Here is a 21,198-nt window from a genome sequence, read left to right as displayed (position 1 = left end):
TGAGTATGGAACGCAATAAAGAAATCGTCTTCCCCTTCAAAGCATCCAGACCCCCATGAGGACAAGTTAGTCAGGGGACCGCAATCTGAACCCCATCGCGAAGGGCATCCGCTCGTAAAATTTGTAGCCAAAACCAAATGTCAACCCAAAGCAATCACCCTAGTTAGGGATTGAGAGGCTGACGAACAACGCCGACCCCGTCTGTACACGGGAAAAGGCGAAGAAGAGAGTAGAATATACTTTTAATGTTAATTTGTTGTTCCATTTTAGCATTGGATGATGAAGATCTAGAAGGAGAAGGGAGAGGCCGTCGTACTCACGCAGGTGGAGATGATGGAGACGAAGAGGGAGGAGATGAGGATGGTGGATGGGACGTTGGAGATGATTTGGTCGAGGTAAAATTCACTAGATTTTTATTATTTTCAAGATTTTTCCTTCTTACGATTTCAAAGGGGTCCGTAGTGTTAAAGCGCTTAAGAGGAAAAAAAAAGGCTTGAAAGAAAACGAAACTTTTAAAATGAGGTTGTCGGCCAAAATTAAGACAAACCTTCATCTCGTGATCACATACAAACCTGCATAGGATTAGAATTATGCCCGTCTCTGTGCTGTGACAACACAATATGGCTTAAAAGCGTGGTAGGTATACCCGTCCGGTATATACATTGAACACATTTAGATTTAAAAGTCCCAGGTTTCCCTTTGTGTTGTGAACGACGAATTGTGTCTTGGTTTCCTTACATTTCGGGACGATAAGACCATAGCAGTTACAGTTCCCTTTGTCAAACCTCTTAAAAAAAAAAAAAAAAAAATAGAATAAGAGACTTTATACTTTATCAAACAATCCAGAGCCAGCCTAGTTAGCTTGGTTGGTACCGCCTTGTAAGCGCTAGGCCGCAGGTTCGATTCCCTCCTGGGAACAACTGAATTTCTCCTATCCTGTCTTCCTTCTCTCTTCGGGATGATAAGACCTTAACACTAGCAGTTATAAATAGTATTCTATTCTAAACGAACCTTACCTTGGGCGGATAATCGACGAAACTCATTTTGGCAAACTGTTCCAGCTTCACACGGGACGTATAAGCTCTTCTCCAGCAACGGATAGGATTTGGATCACCACGAGCCGTAACGAGCGCATGCTTAGTACAACTGTGTATGCGCCAAACGCTTCTGCCTAGCAACATTACCTTGGATTTTCCTGCACATGTATGAAAGAGTAATTAGGGAGATTAGATTAGCACTATCACTGGTACCTTTTTTTTTCAATTATGTACTTAGATTTCATAGCAGAGATTCTCTACACCAAATATTTCATAGCAAAGAAGTTTGAAATCACCCCATGGTAACATTCACGTTCATATCATGTGCACATGCACATTACCATCATAGATTTAGTATCCAACTTTAGCCAGAGCTTTGAAAACTAGTAGTCAATGTATATAAAATTCCATGCCTCGGCTGGGATCGAACCCACGCCCTCCTGTTTACCAGGCGAGCGTCTTGACCACTACGCTACCGAGGCAGGGTTGAAGAATAAAAAAATGGAAAGGAATAAAAATTGAGCAGTTTTACAAACTGAGTGAGGCTCAGAATCTGAGCAGCAGTAGTATGTATGAAATTTGTGCCATATTTTACATACATAATTTATTTTACTAGCAAGTAGGTAAAAGTACCTTTTCCTACGAGAACAATAGGGAGGTTGTATTACATAAAGAGAGCAATAAAAGTGGAAAATATTTTTCCCTTTATATTTACCCACATCTACATCACTTTGCATTCGATGGATGTTTTCATTTTACAATGCTTGTGTGTATGTACGAGTAAGTACCTACCTTGAGAGTACCTACTTGGCATACAAATTGTGCAGGAATTAATGGAAAATGGGAGGAAGAGGGAGAGCGTTCTACATTGTAATCTTTGAGAAAACGGAAAAGCTTTTCGTACGTTTACGGATGGGTATACCATTTGTTAACAATTTATTTGATGAGAGAGTTGTTCTGAAAAACCAATAAATGGAAACTTATAAAATAAATTGCCTCAGTCCAATCGAGCACCTTCGCCTATTGTTTAGCAAAGATTTGACTAGCGCTTTGCTGAGGTATATTTCACAGAGAGACAACTCTTGTGTCAGAGCCATCTGAGGTAATTTATTGGGTATTGCATATCCCACAGAACAAAGTATGCGGCAAAACAGATACATCTCTACATTCTCTACCCATAATGGGTGTTTTTTCTGAGTTTGTTTACTTTTGTCTCGATGATTTAAACGTGATGTGTGGGTGTCTGGGCGTTTATGTATAAATAATATAAATATACTTTGTTTCTTGTTATGTACCTAGTTGCATCAGCTGAACTAAAAATACTTGGTCAATATGTATTTGATATGTAACAAATCCGATTAGAATGGGTTTGAATAGCCTTTGCATTTATCTAACTTGAGATCTCTCTTTTGAATTGAGCCAATGTTTCTGGACCAAATGACTTGATCCACTGTTTTCCATACACAAAAAGCCCACTCTGAGGTTATGGGGGTAGGGGCCACTGCCCCAAGGGATAAGTTAAGCTCATGCAAATCTACTGGGCCAAAGGACTTGAGCTAATTTTACTGGACCAAATGGCTTGAAAATTGATACACTCATATGTTTTTCATGACAAAAAGATAACCTATGGTCTGTTATTTTGTAGCAATGAAAAATCTGCTATGTAGTGACCTTCTATGTTGGTACTTGTGCAGATAACAGTCTAACTATATCATCCCACAGGTCATGTGTTAGTCACAACAGATTTTTCTAGCAAATTCCAGTGAGTCCTCTAAAATGTGGCTTATTGATAATCTCTGAATGTGGCTTATTGATTTGAATTTAATTAAAGTCATTGAGAGTGTGTTTTTTTTTTTCTTTCTATTTTTCTCCCTAGATAATCGCTTATTCTTGAACCCCAACAGATCCCTGAGTACCCCAAAGTACATTTTACAATCCCACAATCAGTAATTTATTCACTTTTGTTACCCATATGAAATACAGGGTGGACTCTAATTCAGGGTTTATACGCGACCAGGAAAACATGGAAAAGAAACTAATGGAATCTGAAATTCGGCCAAAAAGTCATGGAAAATCTAAAGAAAATCTGGAAAAGTCATGTCATAAACCCTGTAATTAGCTTAATAAGAGACAGTTAAACAAGATCAAATCAATTTCCTAGGAGCTTAGTGAAATGGAAACCTCACCATGCAGGTCCAGCATCTAATAAGCTCGGCTCGGCACAGCTTTGCAACACCTCAAGGCACATTCTTTTACATCCATGCCTATCCAAGGACGGAAAAGTTTGTTTAAAAAACTTCCACCCTGGTTGGGATTCGAACTCAGCACCTCCGGGCTGAGAGTCAGTGCTCTTGACCACTCGGCCACAGAGGTGGGTGGGCTCACTAAATTTAACTGAAATAAAACTTCGAAACGAATTGAGCATTGATAGTTTCATAGTTTAGTTATTGAATAACAAAGGGAATACCATTCAAATCCTGCTTTTTGGGACCACCTTGTAGATTACTTACCATTACCAGCGAATGGTTGAAACGTGCTGATTTCAATGTTTGCACAGTTTGTTCTCTAGTAATTTCCATGCCTCATTAGAATATTTGGTGTTTTTATGTTTCGTTACCACTTTCGACATGGACAACTAGGTAGTAGTTGCTACTAGGTATGGCAAAATATCCAAATCTGGCTATACTACATGATAAAGGACGATTTTTAATCTGAGTTCACAGTCTCATGTTTTAATTAGCTCAATTTCAAATCGGAGGGATTTGAATGGACCCTTTTTCGAATATTTGGTGTTTTTATGTTTCGTTACCACTTTCGACATGGACAACTAGGTAGTAGTTGCTACTAGGTATGGCAAAATATCCAAATGTGGCTCTACTACATGATAAAGGACGATTTTTAATCTGAGTTCACAGTCTCATGTTTTAATTGGCTCAATTTCAAATCGGAGGGATTTGAATGGACCTTTTTTTTTAGAATATTTGGTGTTTTTATGTTTCGTTACCACTTTCGACATGGACAACTAGGTAGTAGTTGCTACTAGGTATGGCAAAATATCCAGATGTGGCTATACTATAACTTTAGCCAGAGCTTTGAAAACTTGTTGTCAATGGATAAAAAAATATACAAATAGTTCTTCTAAAAATGGGACTTGACAATGAAGACTTGTAATTGTGTATTCAATTTTCCTGTATGATGTAATGAGGAATACCACGTTTTGAATGTGGTAATATAACAAAGAAAATATTTTTACAAGGATGAAAGAATTCCACAGATGGACTAATGTGTGGAGAATCAAATTAAATGAGAATAAATCTGTGCATATAGATTTCACTAATAGAAATCTGCCATACATGCCAGTTTACCTCAATAGTTTTTTTTTAAAAACCCATTAATTGTTTAAAAGGAAAAATTAAAAAAAAAAAAAAAAAAAAAAACATATATACATATTGAAACAATCCTACAAAAGTTCACAAAAAAACTTTCAGTATAAAAATAGTTCTTCTAAAAATGGGACTTGACAATGAAGACTTGTAATTGTGTATTCAATTTTCCTGTATGATGCAATGAGGAATACCACATTTTGAATGTGGTAATATAACAAAGAAAATATTTTTACAAGGATGAAAACAAAGAAAATACTTCACCTCCTCAGCAAAGTGTATTGTACATTCGGTTTTGAAACCAAATCACACCCACATGTATTTATAGTGATGTGGGGGTTTGACTGGGAGTGTAGGATTTTGCACTCCCATCATACCTCTATGATGTAACCCATCGCTTGAACCTATCACAATGTGGAAGATACAGTGTGTAACCAATTGCTTGTACCTATCAGGATAGAGAATATACGTATTGTATAGAAAAAAAAACAAGATTGACTTGGGTTGAAAACTGAAATTAAAGTCTTCAATAGCGGCCGAGCCGTACATTTCTGGAGGTTGGTCCCAAGGAGACTTTTGATCTACATTTCATAAAGAACCTCTCTGCATAGTTTGATTGACTTGGGCTGAAAACTGAAGTCCTGAGAAGAGTGAACATTTTTGAGCTTTTTCAAAACCAAAGTCTTGAATAGCGACCGAGCCGTTCATTTCTCAAGGTTCGTCCCATTTAGACCTTTGATCTACATTTTATAAAGAACCTCTCAGCAAAGTTTGATTGACTTGGGCTGAAAACTAAAGTGCTGAGAAGAATAAACATTTTTGAACTTCTTCAAAACTGAAGTCTTGAATAGCGGCCAAGCCGTACCCTTCTCGAGCTCCATCGACCCAAGTCCGATATTTTTTGGTTTTTAGGAAGGGGAAGGATAGTTTCCAAATATGCGTCCATACAGTAAAACGTTCCCAATTTTCGGTTCCAGGAATATACCCTTGAACTTTTGTCGATACTTTTGGATTCACCCTGTAGACATTCAATACTTGAAGCCTCATAATATTATCATAAACAGTTCAAAATTATTGTTGTCCAAAAAAGTGACTGAGTAGGATGATGATATAAAGTAATGCATGCTGTGAGATTAAATCTCGTTCATTGATCTGAAACTCAAGAAAGTTCTGACTTTATTGTGTATGGATGTGGATCGACGGCCCGCCGACTATGTGTGCACTCAGCTTTTTACATACCTTTAGTACGTACGTACGTACCACATTGTACATGCACAAGCACATCTGAATAGGTATGTATTCTAACAAACATGACATAAATATGTGTTTTTCCTTCACAAAGTTCTGACAGTGATGTTTTATTATTCTTCAGACAGTAAAACAAACAATAGAATAGTATTTACTTTATTTTAATTTATTTTTAGTTTTACTACATAATATTCTTAGTCTGTCTTAGGTTATCCGATTCAATTCTAAACCTTAGCCTGCTCTATTGAGATAATAGTGACATAACCAGGGCATAAGGTTACTGTGTCGAGATTTACAACTGGTTATTATATTTGTTTACAATTGACATTGTACTAATCGTATGCAGTAAGATAATTCCTATTTGGTAGAATAGATTCAGAGATTGTATAAATCTGATGATAGCATTCATCTATTATTCTAGTTTTCAAGGTTGTGACCTATGTAAGTTTGCTGATTGATATCGTAGAACTAATTGTGACAGGACTGAAAAAACCTACCTACATTGCCTTAGGGAATATTTATGTAGTACATTCGGGCCCTTAATATGTACGGGTAGGTTGGAAAAATAATAGAAAGTAAAAAATAAATTAATGAATAATTTTTTAAGGAATAAAAAATTGAGCAGTTTTACAAACTGAGTGAGCAACTGAGCTTTCTGAGCAGCAACAGTAGGTATGAAATTTGTGCCATATTTTACATACATAATTTATTTTACTAGCAAGTAGGTAAAAGTACCTTTACCTACGAGAACAATAGGGAGGTTGTATCACATAAAGAGAGCAATAAAAGTGGAAAATATTTTTCCCTTTATATTTAACCACATCTACATACATCACTTTGCATTCGATGGATGTTTTCATTTTACAATGCTTGTGTGCATGTACAAGTAAGCACCTACCTTGAGAGTACCTACTTGGCATACAAATTGTGCAGGAATTAATGGAAAATGGGAGGAAGAGGGGGAGCGTTCTACATTGCAATCTTTGAGAAAACGGAAAAGCTTTTCGTACCACTGGTTATTATATTTGTTTACAATTGACATTGTACTAATCGTATGCAGTAAGATAATTCCTATTTGGTAGAATAGATTCAGAGATTGCATAAATCTGATGATAGCATTCATCTATTATTCTACTTTTCAAGGTTGTGACCTATGTAAATTTGCAGATTGATATCGTAGAACTAATTATGATAGATAGGACTAAAAAAACATTGCCTTAAGGCCCTTATTTCAAAGGTATGTAGGTAGTGTTTATCTAGGGTACATTCGGGTCTTAAACAACAACAACAACAACAACAACAACAACAACAACAACAACAACAACAACAACAACAACAGCAGCAACATAGATATGAGTAATGTCAATGTTTTTTCACGCTCTTCCATTCAACCACAGTGAATATAACTTGTGTATACTAACCGATATACGTAAAGTGTTCCTGCTTCATCATAAAATAAATAACGGAATTTTCTGCGAAGTGAGAACTTGAGAAGTACTTAGTGAAATTGGCCCCAGGAAAGATAGGGACAAATAGGGCAAACCTGGGTGAAATGTGCTCAGTGGTATCTAATAAATTACGACAAATGTAGCGTTAACACAACGAGCACTTATATCCCGAAATCTCGAACAGTTGTCAAGTGTTCAATTGTTTTCCAGTCCCTGTTGTCAACACTGGATTTGTGACAGTGTTTCTCAAACTAGAATAAACTGTGGAATTGGTATGGTATCGGAGGAATTGACTGCTGTCCCCCAGAATCCCCTGGGAAATCGGTATCGATTTATCCAGTCGAAAAGGTCAACCTAGTAAACACCGTCAGGGTATGGGAGGAGTTCTCTTCAAACCGCTTGTAGAGGGTTCTTGGCTGCAGTTCTCTTCAAACCTCTAAGGATTTGTCTCTTGAAATCTCTTGGGATTTGTTGCATTTGGACCGAGAGTGGTTTCTAGCACTTTGGCCATTTCGATACTTTATAGATACTCTTTACTCTGCATTATTTTGCAGTCTAGTTCATATTTGTTCGAGTAAAGGCGCTACATATTACTCCGAGGCTGCAATGCAGCATGAAGCATGCTTCAAAGCAACATGTAGCGATGCTCCAATACCATAATATCTAGACCACCACACTACATCCGTGGACCTGGGGAGTCCCGGTGGGACAGAACAGTCCAGAGGGCCAAGCTCCTGAACCTTTCAATATAGGAGAGTAGTCCTGATCCTGAGTCCTGATTTTACTCCTACTACAACAACCATATCAATCCAATGCAAAATCTTTAAAGCATACTTCAGTTCAGTATGCTACCGTGACACAAGCTCCTAATAAATAGTTAGTTTTTTTTTTTTTTTTTTTTACAAAATCACCTCTGCACCTCCGAAGAAGCATTACTTCACCTATTTATTTATTACATTATTACTTTCTATTTTCTATTATTAGATTTATTAGTTCTATAGTATCCAGTCAGTATGGTATGTCGGTTATGATTATGATTTGGAGAACCTGCTAACATGTTCCCAGAGACTGCCAGTTGCCACATTTAAACTATGTTACCTACAGTAGAAGTATTTTTACTATTTTATGCTAGCTATTTTTCTCTTCGTCCGTGTTTCCACCTGACAGATTTCAGTAAAATATTTCATACAAGGTGGTGCATTCGCCTTTCGTCCAAAGCGTTAAATTTTATCCTCATTTATTCGAGACTTTGACCACATAATAGGTAGGGTAGGTAATAGAGTTCTAATTGTTGGGTGGTAGAAAACGCCTCCTTCCACTCAATAGTCTATTAAAAGTAACCGGCAATACCTCGCTTATTGCCCAAGGACGGACGGTACGGTAGGAAATCTTCAAAACAAACAGGGCGTCTGTTTTGTTTGAAGACACACTGTTCGTACGTTCCGATCACATCACATGGCACACTAGAGGAGAATTAAACTGAAACTAATAAGGCCATTTCGTATCGCTCCACTTTCTAATATTAATAAAGAAAAGCAAAGTACCCTCTACAATAAAGAGTATCCTTACTTACATTGAAGCACCAGATCGTGAAATATGTAGCGAGTAGTACAATAAGTACTATTATAATAAGTACCTAGGTAGATCTATTCAAGTACCTCTCAAGTGGTAGTCTAGTGGCACGGGTGTGTTAATAAACCGTTCCTAATTAAGGAAAGTAATTAATATAAATGATTAATTAATCAAGTAGTACATAATTAACCATTTAAGTCCCTCACGAATCTCATTGAACAGATATGGATAACTCATGGAAAATCCACATAATCGAAGCCTCGGTAACTTTATGATATGAAGGTCCATTTTAAATACATAATTATGTTTAATCCGATACTGTGGAAACTCGTTTTTTATCGCAACTGTTGGGTGACCAAATGACCATCATAATCTACATATCTATCGTGAAAATGGCCATATCCGTAGGGCCATATTTTGCCAAAACCAAGTGCCATTTTTTGGCGGTCTCTTGTTTAGATTCCGGAAGGAAAGGGACTTTTCAGTCTCATTCTGGCAGTATAAACAGGGGTATTCTATTCTGAAATCACTTTCTGCAATGACAGTAGCATCAGAAGCTGTAGCTAATGTTTTGTGAGACTCACGAAAATAAAATGCCAAGACGATTATCTTTAGTATGCTGTGTCATATGGCAACCCAGACGCTGGGCAGCTCATCAATAAATTGTTTCTCCCTTCTACTGTGTTTTAAACTCGAATTTAAAGATTTAAAGTGATGATTCCTTTCCATTCTCTTTCATTGTTGTTGCCTAAATTTACTACAGAACGGAGAAGACGGAAAGATGGCCGTTTAGTTTAGAAAGATAATTATGTTTTATCTATTAAAAAAAGTGGATTCAATCATTGCGAATCCATGTGTCGGAGTGTATGAGTCACCTGGAATTAAGTTCTCGGATTACCTTGGGTCTCAAGTATGAGAGGATTGATTAAGCATGCTTTCATTTTCTATATTGTGCCGAGTCCAAAGTATAGACTGGGTGGTTCTATAACAATCGTATGATTCTGTACAGATCGTTTTACCATAACATTTAAAATTGGCAAACTGGAGGCTAAAATGGCCGTTTGGCCCTCAAGGGCCTGTCGAAGACGCCGCCATAATTATGATCATCGCATCAGAAGGGCCATAGGCCTTTTCCCATCTTTAAAATTTCAGAAAATTAAAATTCCCAATCGTTCAAAATCAAAAGATACAAGGGGGTGACCAACTTATACTCTAATCATGCTGCATACTTATCTACCACCCTGTGTTTTATTGTGAATTGAAATATGGTGTTAAACTTTAGCATTCCATAGTTCTTTTATCCAAAAATTGATACCGCCAATCTTCTTGCAAGGTTGTCTAGGTTTTTTTCCAGCAGATGTTTCGCGACTTATTGAAGGATCTTTTTAAAAACAATTATTTAGTTACATACCTACTGAAATAATTTCCTCTCGTTTGTATCTCTGTTAGTCATTGCGTCCGCCAAGTTAATTAATTCCCACTTCTCCAAATAAGTAAGAACATATCTACTTCAAATTGAATTTTCTAGATTTTTAATGCATTAAATTTCTTGTCCCTAATTATTTGGGTACCTCGTTAAACTGGGTATGCCATTGGCAATTATCGTCTCATATTTCTCTCCAAATTCTCACACGTGCTATAATTAGTCTAGGCTAGACTGATTGTAATTGGTTAAACTCATCACAAGGTACTAACTATTCTAACTAATAACAAAACTGTCTACGACTAACTCAATCTTCTCAGTTTTCCAAATGTCACTACAGAAGAACTTCTGTTCTAAAATTCAAAGAAATTCAGTTATCTCAGCAAGAAAGCTGTGAGCTATTGGTATGATTCCGTTCTCATCGTTTTACCATAACATTTAAAATTGGCAAAATGGAGGCTAAAATGGCCGTTTGGCCCTGAAGGGCCTGTCAAAGGCGCCGCCATAAATATGATCATCGCATCAGAAGGGCCATAGGCTTTTTCCTATCTTTAAAATTCAGAGAATTAAAATTCCCAATCGTTCAAAATCAAAAGATACAAGGGGGTGGCCAACTTATAGTCTAATCATGCTGTATAATTATCTACCACCCTGTGTTTTATTGTGAATTGAAATATGGTGTTAAACTTTAGCATTCCATAGTTCTTTTATCTAAATATTGATACCGCCAATCTTCTTGCAAGGTTGTCTAGGTTTTTTCCCAGCAGATGTTTCGCGACTTATTGAAGGTCTTTTTAAAAACAATTATTTAGTTACATACCTACTGAAATAATTTCCTCTCGTTTTTATCCTCTGTTAGTCATTGCGTCCGCCAAAGTTAATTAATTCCCACTTCTCCAAATAAGTAAGAACATATCTACTTCAAATTGAATTTTCTAATTTTTTAATGCATTAAATTTCTTGTCCCTAATTATTTGGGTACCTCGTTACCCTAAACTGGGTATGCCATTGGCAATTATCGTCTCATATTTCTCCAAATTCTCAGACGTGCTATAATTAGTCTAGGCTAGACTGATTGTAATTGGTTAAACTCATCACAAGGTACTAACTATTCTAGTCTACGACTAACTCAATCTTCTCAGGTTTCCAAATGTCTCTACATAAGAACTTCTGTTCTAAAATTCAAAGAAATTCAGTTATCTCAGCAAGAAAGCTGTGAGCTATTGGCAGATTTTACTCTCTCCCATTCAGTCTCAGTGATAGATCACCACCATGGAGTTATATTTGAAAGTTACAATGAGCAGCACTACTCGCATGCCTCTAGAATCTGCAGATTGAGAAGTTGCTCTTGACCTTAATATCCATAGCAGTGAAGTCGGGGGGAATGGAGATCTACAATATATCTTTACCATCAGTAAAAAGTAATAGTATCTTGCCATTAGTGAAGTCAGTCGTTGGAGTGGTAGTACATATTAGTGGTTTCTGAATACTTACCGCTTGAGTATACATACAGTGGTGTGGCATGAAAGAACAAAACGAGACATTTTGGAGAACTTTGTATTTTCTTATAGCAGTGAAGTCGGGGGGAATGGAGATCTACAATATATCTTTACCATCAGTAAAAAGTAATAGTATCTTGCCATTAGTGAAGTCAGTAGTTAGAGTGGTAGTACATATTAGTGGTTTCTGAATACTTACCGCTTGAGTATACAGTGGTGTGGCTTGAAAGAATAAAACGGGACATTTAGGAGAACTTTGATTTTCTTTAGCTAAAACATTACTTTCATTTGGTTCTTTAGTCCTTTCCGGGCAGTCTAATATGTTTTTGAATTGTATTGAACTTTGAGCTCTTTTCAGAAGAAGAAGAAGAAGAAGAAGAAGAAAAAAAAAAAAAATCAGACCTCCTATCCAGTCATAATGGTACTTTTCCCTTCCGTTCAATCGACCCGTTCAAATAGATAAATGTGGTAAAGGACACTAATCATTCTCTCCAGCAGTAATCGCTGAGTAAACAGAAAATAACCACAAAATTCCTTTCAAACAATTTACAAACCCGAGATCAAATTTGGGTCAAACTTCAAGATTCTAGTGGTAATCGCGGAGGTATCAAAGTATTCTAGTTGTATCTGTTGTTGAAATATTCAAAGCTATTTTTAGATTATCTCCAGTAGGAGTTATAGTTATACATACTGCTGTGCAGTATCTCCTATTTATTCCTAGGTATTGTTTTTACTAATTTTTGTTTAACTTGATTTGTTTCAGGTAAGTGTTGACCTCCAGATTTCAATATTCAGGAACGGTTGGTCATCCAAATTATAAATGGTAAGGAAAAGTTAACACCGAAGTTTCCAGCAGTTGTCATCCCGTGACGTCCTTTGTCATACTTCAACCCTTCAATAACTCTAATAATAAGAGTCAAGAAGGAGACCTCAAAATCTCGATTGGAATAATAGAATATAAGCCTATGCATTAAGTCTAGCAATAGTCAATATCAAGTATCAAGGTAAGACAACCAGTCCTAACATTTTATTGTTGCACCGCTTTATTGGAAGGCACCTGCTAGTCCAGGAGGCCTCAACTAGTTTGCCTCTTGGTTGATGAAATAATTTTCTAAGCACCTCTGGGAATTCATAGGGAAGTCGTGTCACCCCGAGTTCGATTCCCGTCTAATAATAAGAGTCAAGAAGGAGACCTCAAAATCTCGATTGGAATAATAGAATATAAGCCTATACATTGAGTCTAGCAATAGTCAATATCAAGTATCAAGGTAAGACAACCAGTCCTAACATTTTATTGTTGCACCGCTTTATTGAAAGGCACCTGCTAGTCCAGGAGACCTCAACACTAGTTTGCCTCTTGGTTGATGAAATTAATTTCTCAGCACCTCTGGGAATCCATAGGGAAGTCTTGTCACCCCAAGTTCGATTCCCATCTGCTCTCTCTGGTTGTTATCTAGAGGTGAAAGCATAACACGTAAAAATCCTCGCGAAGGACTCGGTCTGGTGCTTAGCTCCGTTTCTGTCTTTGTGTTTGCATAACCATTTCGTTCCACTTAATGCGAGTAATCTGTCGTTTCCCACAACTCCACAGTTCAAACACTACTGCAGACTACTTAAGTATGATAAGTAATAACCGACACTAACAAATCCAACAATAAAGAACACCAACTAGAACAGTAAGGCAACAATTTGTAATACATACGTACAAATCCTCGTAAATGGTAGCAAAGAAATCCATGTATTGAGCCAGTAGATTTGCATGGTGGCCTACGTATTTCTCTTGTCAGAACTGATACTATGATGGGTGTTGAATACAGATACGGATAGTTCTCTTCGAAGAGATCAAGCACCCATGAGAACCCACATACAAACAATGGAACAAGTACTAATTGTGCTCCTGGAAAAGCCCTATTAGATCAGCATATTACTTTTACATTCCTCAATCACGGTCTAAAGATTTTTCAATTCATCATACGACTTTCTTACTTTTCACTTTCCAAATCAGGCCGTGTTTGCGTCACCAATTCGGATAGCAAATGCTGCCTCCCAGCCATGTTCTCTCCTAGAGTGATCGCATAGACTGAGATCTGATCGTTCAGGCTTGTGGATGTCTTCGCGCCATTTCGGAAATCCTCATTTCGAATAATATAGTCTCGAATGGAATGCACGCCGATCAATTTCATGGACAACTTCTCCGCGATGCGTGCTGATGCCACGTTAGTACAGTAAATCACCGCCAGTGGCACCTGTGACTCTCGCGCGAGAAGCAGACTCTGTTGTGCGAGTAACTGGGCGAGACCTTTGCCTCGAGCCGCCTTGGTTGTGACGAGAAACGTGAGCTCGAAATAGGTGGCCACTTTGAACGTGGTGAAAATGTTGGGTTTGGTGGACAGGGTGTACCAGAGACGAGCAAGCTTCTGAGTTTGTGGACATTTCATTTGATCTGAAAAGCATACAATAGATTGAATAGATATACATTAAATTGTATGAATTACGAGACCTTGGAGATCATATTGAGTCCCTAATATGTAAGACACTGCCCATATTTTGTGACTTCATATCTTTAAAAATTCAGATTCCCTCGATTTTGTTTTCATGTCTCATCATAAATCTCACCTATTTCCTTAGGCCAATCGGTCATTTCCTGAGGCAGTACAGTTCGATTGATAGCGGCCGCTACAATTTGGTCGCTCCGTTCATCGATAGCGAGGAGCGACAGTTGTTCCAGCACTAGTTTGGCTTCTTCGTCGATAAAGTCCGGGTCAGTTTTGCCCGCCAGTCCGAGAGCTGTCACCAGGGGTTCGTCCTTGAAGAATGATTCTCTCAGCAGGTTTTGTACCTGGCTCAAATGCTGCGGACCGCTTCTTTGTAAAACAATCCCGGGTATGCCTGAAGGCTGAAATCAGAGAGGTGAGAAAATGGCTGACATACACAAAAACAAAACAAAGGTTTGAGTCTACCCTCTAGTCTAGCAGATGCTTATGTGAAATATAAATGAAAACACTTCTGGTAATTGAACTGTAATGGTTGATGAAGCTTTTACTGCAAGCTTAATCTGAAAAAAGCTTTTAAACCTTTAAATAATGTATTAATGTTCAATAGAAGATGGTTTTCCATCCTTTTCAACTAGCCCAACCAATACATGATAGTGAAGGACAGGACTATAAGATCATTACGCAATGTAACAGGATCTCAGTGGGTGTTATCATATCACTTATCAATGAAATAGAATTGGTAATCTCGAAAATGGGAAACTAGAGAGCAGTGGAGTTAGTGGAGTAGAATATAGTTTTGTGATAAGAGAAATTGGCAGCAGATAGTAGATAAACTGCATGCTTGTTGCAGTTTGCAAAAAGAGCTCGTTTGATAATGGTAGATACTAGATAATAATACCAGTGACATTGAAGTCATAGTCCGACGAATCCCTGGGCTCTATACTTTACTTTTCAGACTTGGTATTTTGGATCAGTAAGTTGGTATTTTCCTGTCACTTGAAGATTGAGTTCCTACACCAGAAGAACCGTCAACTTTAAGTATACTAGAACCATCCAAATTGTGAAGTTCTAGTGGAAGTATGATATTTATCTCAACTCACCTTTAAATAATGTATTTATGTTCAATAGAAGATGGTTTTCCATCCTTTTCAACTAGCCCAACCAATACATGATAGTGAAGGACAGGGCTATAAGATCATTACGCAATGTAACAGGATCTCAGTGGGAGTTATCATATCACTTATCAATGAAATAGAATTGGTAATCTCGAAAATAGGAAACTAGAGAGTAGTGGAGTAGAATATAGTTTTGTGATAAGAGAAATTGGCAGCAGATAGTAGATAAACTGCATGCTTGTTGCACTGTTGCAGTTTGCAAAAAGGGCTCGTTTGATAATGGTAGATACTAGATAATAATACCAGTGACATTGATGATACATTGAAGTCATCGTCCCTGGTCTCTATACTTTACTTTTCAGACTTGGTATTTTGGATCAGTAAGTTGGTATTTTCCTGTCACTTGAAGATTGAGTTCCTACACCAGAAGAACCGTCAACTTTAAGTACACTAGAACCATCCAACTTGTGAAGTTCTAGTGGAAGTATGATATTTATCTCAATTTCTGATCCATCATAAAAGAATGCCTATAAGGCAGCAAGTTACAGCTGGTTCAAAACCCTATAATAACACTGGTCACTGCTCATTTGTGACAGCTCCTCCTTGTAGAAATTTTCCATTGACGTGACTTCCGAACAAGTATCGTATTCTATTCTAAACGAACCTTACCTTGGGCGGATAATCGACGAAACTCATTTTGGCAAACTGTTCCAGCTTCACACGGGACGTATAAGCTCTTCTCCAGCAACGGATAGGATTTGGATCACCACGAGCCGTAACGAGCGCATGCTTAGTACAACTGTGTATGCGCCAAACGCTTCTGCCTAGCAACATTACCTTGGATTTTCCTGCACATGTATGAAAGAGTAATTAGGGAGATTAGATTAGCACTATCACTGGTCACTTGTAATTAGTTTCACTGAGTGTTTGAAATTTAAACCGGTATTTTTATCGGTTGTTGGAATGACATTTCCATAATTTTATTACATATCTACTTTTATTTTTTTCCATTTCTCTAAATTAAAATAAAACCGAGTAAAGACCTTTATGGGTTACTTAACGACATTTTAAATAAATGTTCAATACTTTATTTATTGATCGAACTATCGAATAATTATTTAAATATTATTCACTACTAAATTAATGCACGAATAAATCAGAAAACTTAGCACTGATTTGAAAGATTGGAAGTAAATTTTATCCCTTGACAATTTTACGTTTAGGGAGAACGTCCACCTGAGCTGGCCTCCTAATCCTAAGTCCAGGTTTGACAGAGTTGGACCACAATAATACTTTCGTCCTATTCTAGCTGTATAAATGCATCACTTTAGTAGTTATTGGAAACCTAACTTACCATCTTTTAGTATTTTCAATAAATATGCATGTAGGACATGTAGGTATTCTATTCTAAACGAACCTTACCTTGGGCGGATAATCGACGAAACTCATTTTGGCAAACTGTTCCAGCTTCACACGGGACGTATAAGTTCTTCTCCAGCAACGGATAGGATTTGGATCACCACGAGCCGTAACGAGCGCATGCTTAGTACAACTGTGTATGCGCCCAACGCTTCTGCCTAGCAACATTACCTTGGATTTTCCTGCACATGTATGAAAGAGTAATTAGGGAGATTAGATTAGCACTTGTAATTAGTTTCACTGAGTGTTTGAAATTTAAACCGGTATTTTTATCGGTTGTTGGAATGACATTTCCATAATTTTATTACATATTAGGTATCTACTTTTATTTTTTTCCATTTCTCTAAATTAAAATAAAACCGAGTAAAGACCTTTATGGGTTACTTTACGACATTTTAAATAAATGTTCAATAATTTATTTATTGATCGAATTATCGAATAATTTTTTTTTTTTTTTTTTTTTTTTTTTTGAGATATGAAAGTTTTGATATGCTTTGTCAGAGTTGTTTTTGCTTCTCTCGCAGAGAATATTTCTTGTATCTTTTTTAACAACATTTTAAGAAAAGTTACAAAGTAACCAGCTTATAATAGACAAGAGGAGGGAAATGAACTTTGAGTGAAAAGCGGTAGACAACTTTCAACTTTCATCCGTTTGTGTTATAGTTGTAAAAGTTTTCAAGATATTTTTCCTTTTCCGTAGCTGCAAGTACCTATAGGGCTTTTCTTGGAAAATATTAAGGTTAAGAAGAATTTTGTGATTTGCCAAAATAAGAACCAGGTTTGACAGAGTTGGACCACAATAATACTTTCGTCCTATTCTAGCTGTATAAATGCATCACTTTAGTAGTTATTGGAAACCTAACCTACCATCTTTCAGTGTTTTCAATAAATATGCATGTAGGGCCATATGGTGATTGTCCATTTACCCCCCAGGTGTGTTCTACGTTTTCCATACATCTTGTGCTTGTACAGAAAAGCCCAAGGTTGTCAACAATATACTGTAAACCCGGGGTTATATTGGTAGTCCAGTACCTATACCTATAGGTTCCTAATAAAGTGCCTCTGTCTGAATAACAATGGCTGAATGGACATTGGACAAGCAATAATTTGTTCTTACATTCCTACTGCCTATAATAGCACCAAAAGACCAAGCTGGTTTCTGATTTAATAACCTAATCAAAATATCTAATAACCGTGCACTCAGCCTGGGAGTACAAACACAGCAACAGTTATTGCACCATGATAACTTCTAAATTGACCTAGTAATTATTTATTTATTTTATTAATTCCGACAGGGTGACATAAAAAATTTCATCAACTCCTTAAAAACTACATAAACGAGTTATTACTAAAAAGAAAATGTGTCAAATGTGTCTAAAATTGAGAATTGCTGTTTTGCAAGAATTTAGAAATCCACTGTCCATCATAAACTTAAAGGTGTGCCCACATATCACATATAGTCGATCAGCCGTCGACTATATGTGGGCACACCTTTAAAAGCTACTGGCGTAAATCCAACCTCTACAGCTCAGGAGCTCTGGGCATTTTGTAAGTGTAAATGCAGTTTCTTTGTGTTATTATGTCACAACTTTGGTGCTCACTGCAGCATTGTAGGATTTTTCCCAATATCTCAATAATGCTAACATCCAATTTTTACCTACCGTGCTGGCACCGGTCGCTATGCGCATTTATATGTCATAGCTACTCAACTACTCATTTTCCTCACGAGGCTGAGTGGGCCCCGCAACATCCAGTCACGGAGTCCTGATTGTCCATTTACCCCCCAGGTGTGTTCTACGTTTTCCATACATCTTGTGCTTGTACAGAAAAGCCCAAGGTTGTCAACAATATACATACCGTAAACCCGGGGTTATATTGGTAGTCCAGTACCTATAGGTACCTAATAAAGTGCCTCTGTCTGAATAACAATGGCTGAATGGACATTGGACAAGCTATAATTTGTTCTTACATTCCTACTGCCTATAATAGCACCAAAATACCAAGCTGGTTTCTGATTTAATAACCTAATCAAAATATCTAATAACCGTGCACTCAGCCTGGAAGTACAAACACAGCAACAGTTTATTGCACCATAATAACTTCTAAATTGACCTAGTAATTATTTATTTATTTATTTTATTAATTCCGACAGGGTGACATGAAAAATTTCATCGACTCGTTAAAAACTACATAAATATCTAGCTCCCTCAACGAGTTATTACTAAAAAGGAAATGTGTCAAATGTGTCTAAAATTGAGAATTGCTGTTTTGCAAGCATTGAGAAATCCACTGTCCTTCATAAAGCCTAAAGGACTGTCCAAACATGGTCGATCAGCCGTCGACTATATGTGGGCACACCTTTAAAAGCTACTAGCGTAAATCCAACCTCTACAGCTCAGGAGCTCTGGGCATTTTGGATGCGCCAAATCCAAATAATTTGTAGCATCCAATGAGGCATTTGGTATTTAGGTCCGATTTTGTGAACCACCCTTCACCCTGTATATTTATTTAGAAGCCATGAAGAATAAACAATGCCCGATGGGTTTGTGACTCACCACTCACACTGTAATGGCCACAGAATTCTCAGATCGATTCAAGACTAGATGCAATGCTAACGGTTCTGATGAGGTTTCATCATGGTGTGACCGAGTAATGCAGTCTCGAATTATCGAATAATTATTTAAATATTATTCACTACTAAATTAATGCACGAATAAATCAGAAAACTTAGCACTGATTTGAAAGATTGAAAGTAAATTTTATCCCTTGACAATTTTACGTTTAGGGAGAACGTCCACCTGAGCTGGCCTCCTAAGTTCTTATGTAAGATTGAAATAGAATAGAGAACAAATGAGAAATTTTTCTCCCGAGTTTCATCATGGTTCGAACATCTGTAAAGTAGGGTTATCCCTACAGATCAAGTTCAATATAATGATTTGAAAGAACACAAACATGTGGTACTTTACAAACGAATGTGGCAGTAGCTCAATTGTTTGTATATTCAAAATATTCAAATATGTATACTTACCTTTCTTCCGTCAGATCTTGCATAGAAATGACCATCCTGGGAAGTTAACCTTTGTTGAATGTAAAACGTGGTGACGAAACAAATGGCGAAATGACTAAATGGACTAAATAAATGATCATTATTTTTCTCAAGTGAATGAAGATTGATCTGGAATAGTTGTGACTTTTTAGCAAAAAACTACTTAAATTGAAATCTGATTAGGCACTTTAATTTGCCTGTTTTTATCGCTAAACCTTACCGTATGTCTTTTTAAAAAACGACGTACAATACGGTACAATGCAATACTAATTTGATAATTATTGAGAATGGATCTGTTTGAAATTGATAAGAGATTATTTTGGAGGACTGTTAAATACTGGGTAGCACGACTGTCTACCCCCGGGTTGACTTCACATGTTTGTGAATGTATTCTTTTTTAGGACATTCTAACCAAGTCGATATTTCATTAAACTATGAAATGTACCCCCAGATCCTCTCCTTTCGTCCTTCTACTCCTTAATTCTTCTTCCTTGTATATGAACCATCTGTTATAAGCTGTTAATAAAAATTTCAATTTGCAAATTGATAATGCGCGGGCGGTATAACATATCAGAATGTTGCATTTTTCACGTACCCATTTTTCACGTACCCGAGTACCAACGTGCAGTCATTAACCTGACCACTGGTCCCAATGTCCTATTCAGTTATTCCTATTCTTATAGTTGTGGTCTATTCAGTCTAATATACGGTTCGTCTGTCTCCCGTTGATTGAGTTCTTAACGCGCGTGAAATCAATGCTATTGTGTTGGATAAATTGCATTTACTCTTGTCTTGTCCAAGACTGTCTCACAGTCCGTCCACACGTACAATCCAAAGAGTAACTGAGCTTTTTCTTGTAGAAAGGCTTGGGAAAGGAATACCCTGTGAACGGAAGATATCGAGATGTCATGCCATTTAGAATGATGACACCTGTGTCATCAGAGGAAAAATAATTACCAGGAGAAACGAGAACTAAATTTGCACAACTGAGATCTGGGTTCAGTACACTCGTTAACTCGTACAGATCAAGAATTGACCTAAACATCCAGAATGAAGAGGAACAAGGCAGATTAAGAGGAACAAGGCAGATTGATTAAGAGGAACAAGGCAGATTGTTAAGCCTTATGCTTTTGATGATGGAGAGCTGGCTTGATGTATATTGTTGATCGAGAAAAAAAATAAAATAAAATACAATAAAAAAAAAAAAAGTGTAAATTGTTGATCGAGAAAAAAAATAAAATAAAAAACAATAAAAAAAAAAAAAAAAAAAATCCAGAATGAATGTCCACTGTGCGCCGGAACACCACATGACACCAATCATCCAGTACTGTACCCGGCTAAACCAAACACCCTTACCCCGATAGACCTCTGGGAGAACTTAATACAAGCTGCCACCTTCCTTGATCTCATTCCAACCCTGAAACTTGTTGGGGATGTGGTGTAATTGGCCCGTCCCTTGGATGGCCATTATTCTTTCCGAGATTATTGATATACCCTTGGTATACTTAACGTA

The 21,198-nt window shown here is 37.1% G+C and overlaps 2 protein-coding genes across 3 annotated transcripts in view; one reads left to right on the top strand and one right to left on the bottom strand.

Moving 5' to 3' along the window:
- LOC113465657 (ATP-binding cassette sub-family F member 1-like) overlaps positions 1-21,198 on the top strand; it is a 31,647-nt gene that overhangs the window by 5,251 nt on the left and 5,198 nt on the right. The gene's annotated exons all lie outside the window — the stretch shown is intronic.
- On the bottom strand, positions 13,266-19,999 carry LOC103504930. Of its 2 annotated transcripts, none has more exons than XM_026820372.1 (4): positions 19,668-19,999; positions 16,643-16,821; positions 14,227-14,506; positions 13,266-14,053 (listed from the first exon to the last, which is right to left on the bottom strand). In XM_026820372.1, exons 2-4 carry the CDS (start codon positions 16,805-16,807, stop codon positions 13,593-13,595), a joined length of 906 nt encoding a protein of 301 aa, XP_026676173.1. In that variant the 5' UTR covers positions 16,808-16,821; positions 19,668-19,999; the 3' UTR covers positions 13,266-13,592. The 2 variants fall into 2 exon arrangements, with proteins under 2 accessions (XP_026676173.1, XP_008467455.1); XM_008469233.3 differs by lacking the exon at positions 16,643-16,821 and adding an exon at positions 15,890-16,068 and having other exon boundaries at positions 19,668-19,986.

Source organism: Diaphorina citri, unplaced genomic scaffold (assembly GCF_000475195.1).
Source record: "Diaphorina citri unplaced genomic scaffold, Diaci psyllid genome assembly version 1.1 scaffold141, whole genome shotgun sequence".
NCBI classification, from domain to species: domain Eukaryota; kingdom Metazoa; phylum Arthropoda; class Insecta; order Hemiptera; family Psyllidae; genus Diaphorina; species Diaphorina citri.
This window is presented reverse-complemented; position numbering and strand designations above follow the sequence as displayed.

Excerpts from the sequence above, each read along its gene's own strand:
- LOC103504930 (XM_026820372.1), bottom strand. The coding sequence starts at position 16,807 with ATGTTGCTAGGCAGAAGCGTTGGGCGCATACACAGTTGTACTAAGCAT. Across the intron at positions 14,507-16,642 it reads TCGTCGATTATCCGCCCAAG|CCTTCAGGCATACCCGGGAT; the intron begins GTAAGGTTCGTT and ends CTCTGATTTCAG. Across the intron at positions 14,054-14,226 it reads CGATTGGCCTAAGGAAATAG|ATCAAATGAAATGTCCACAA; the intron begins GTGAGATTTATG and ends TATGCTTTTCAG.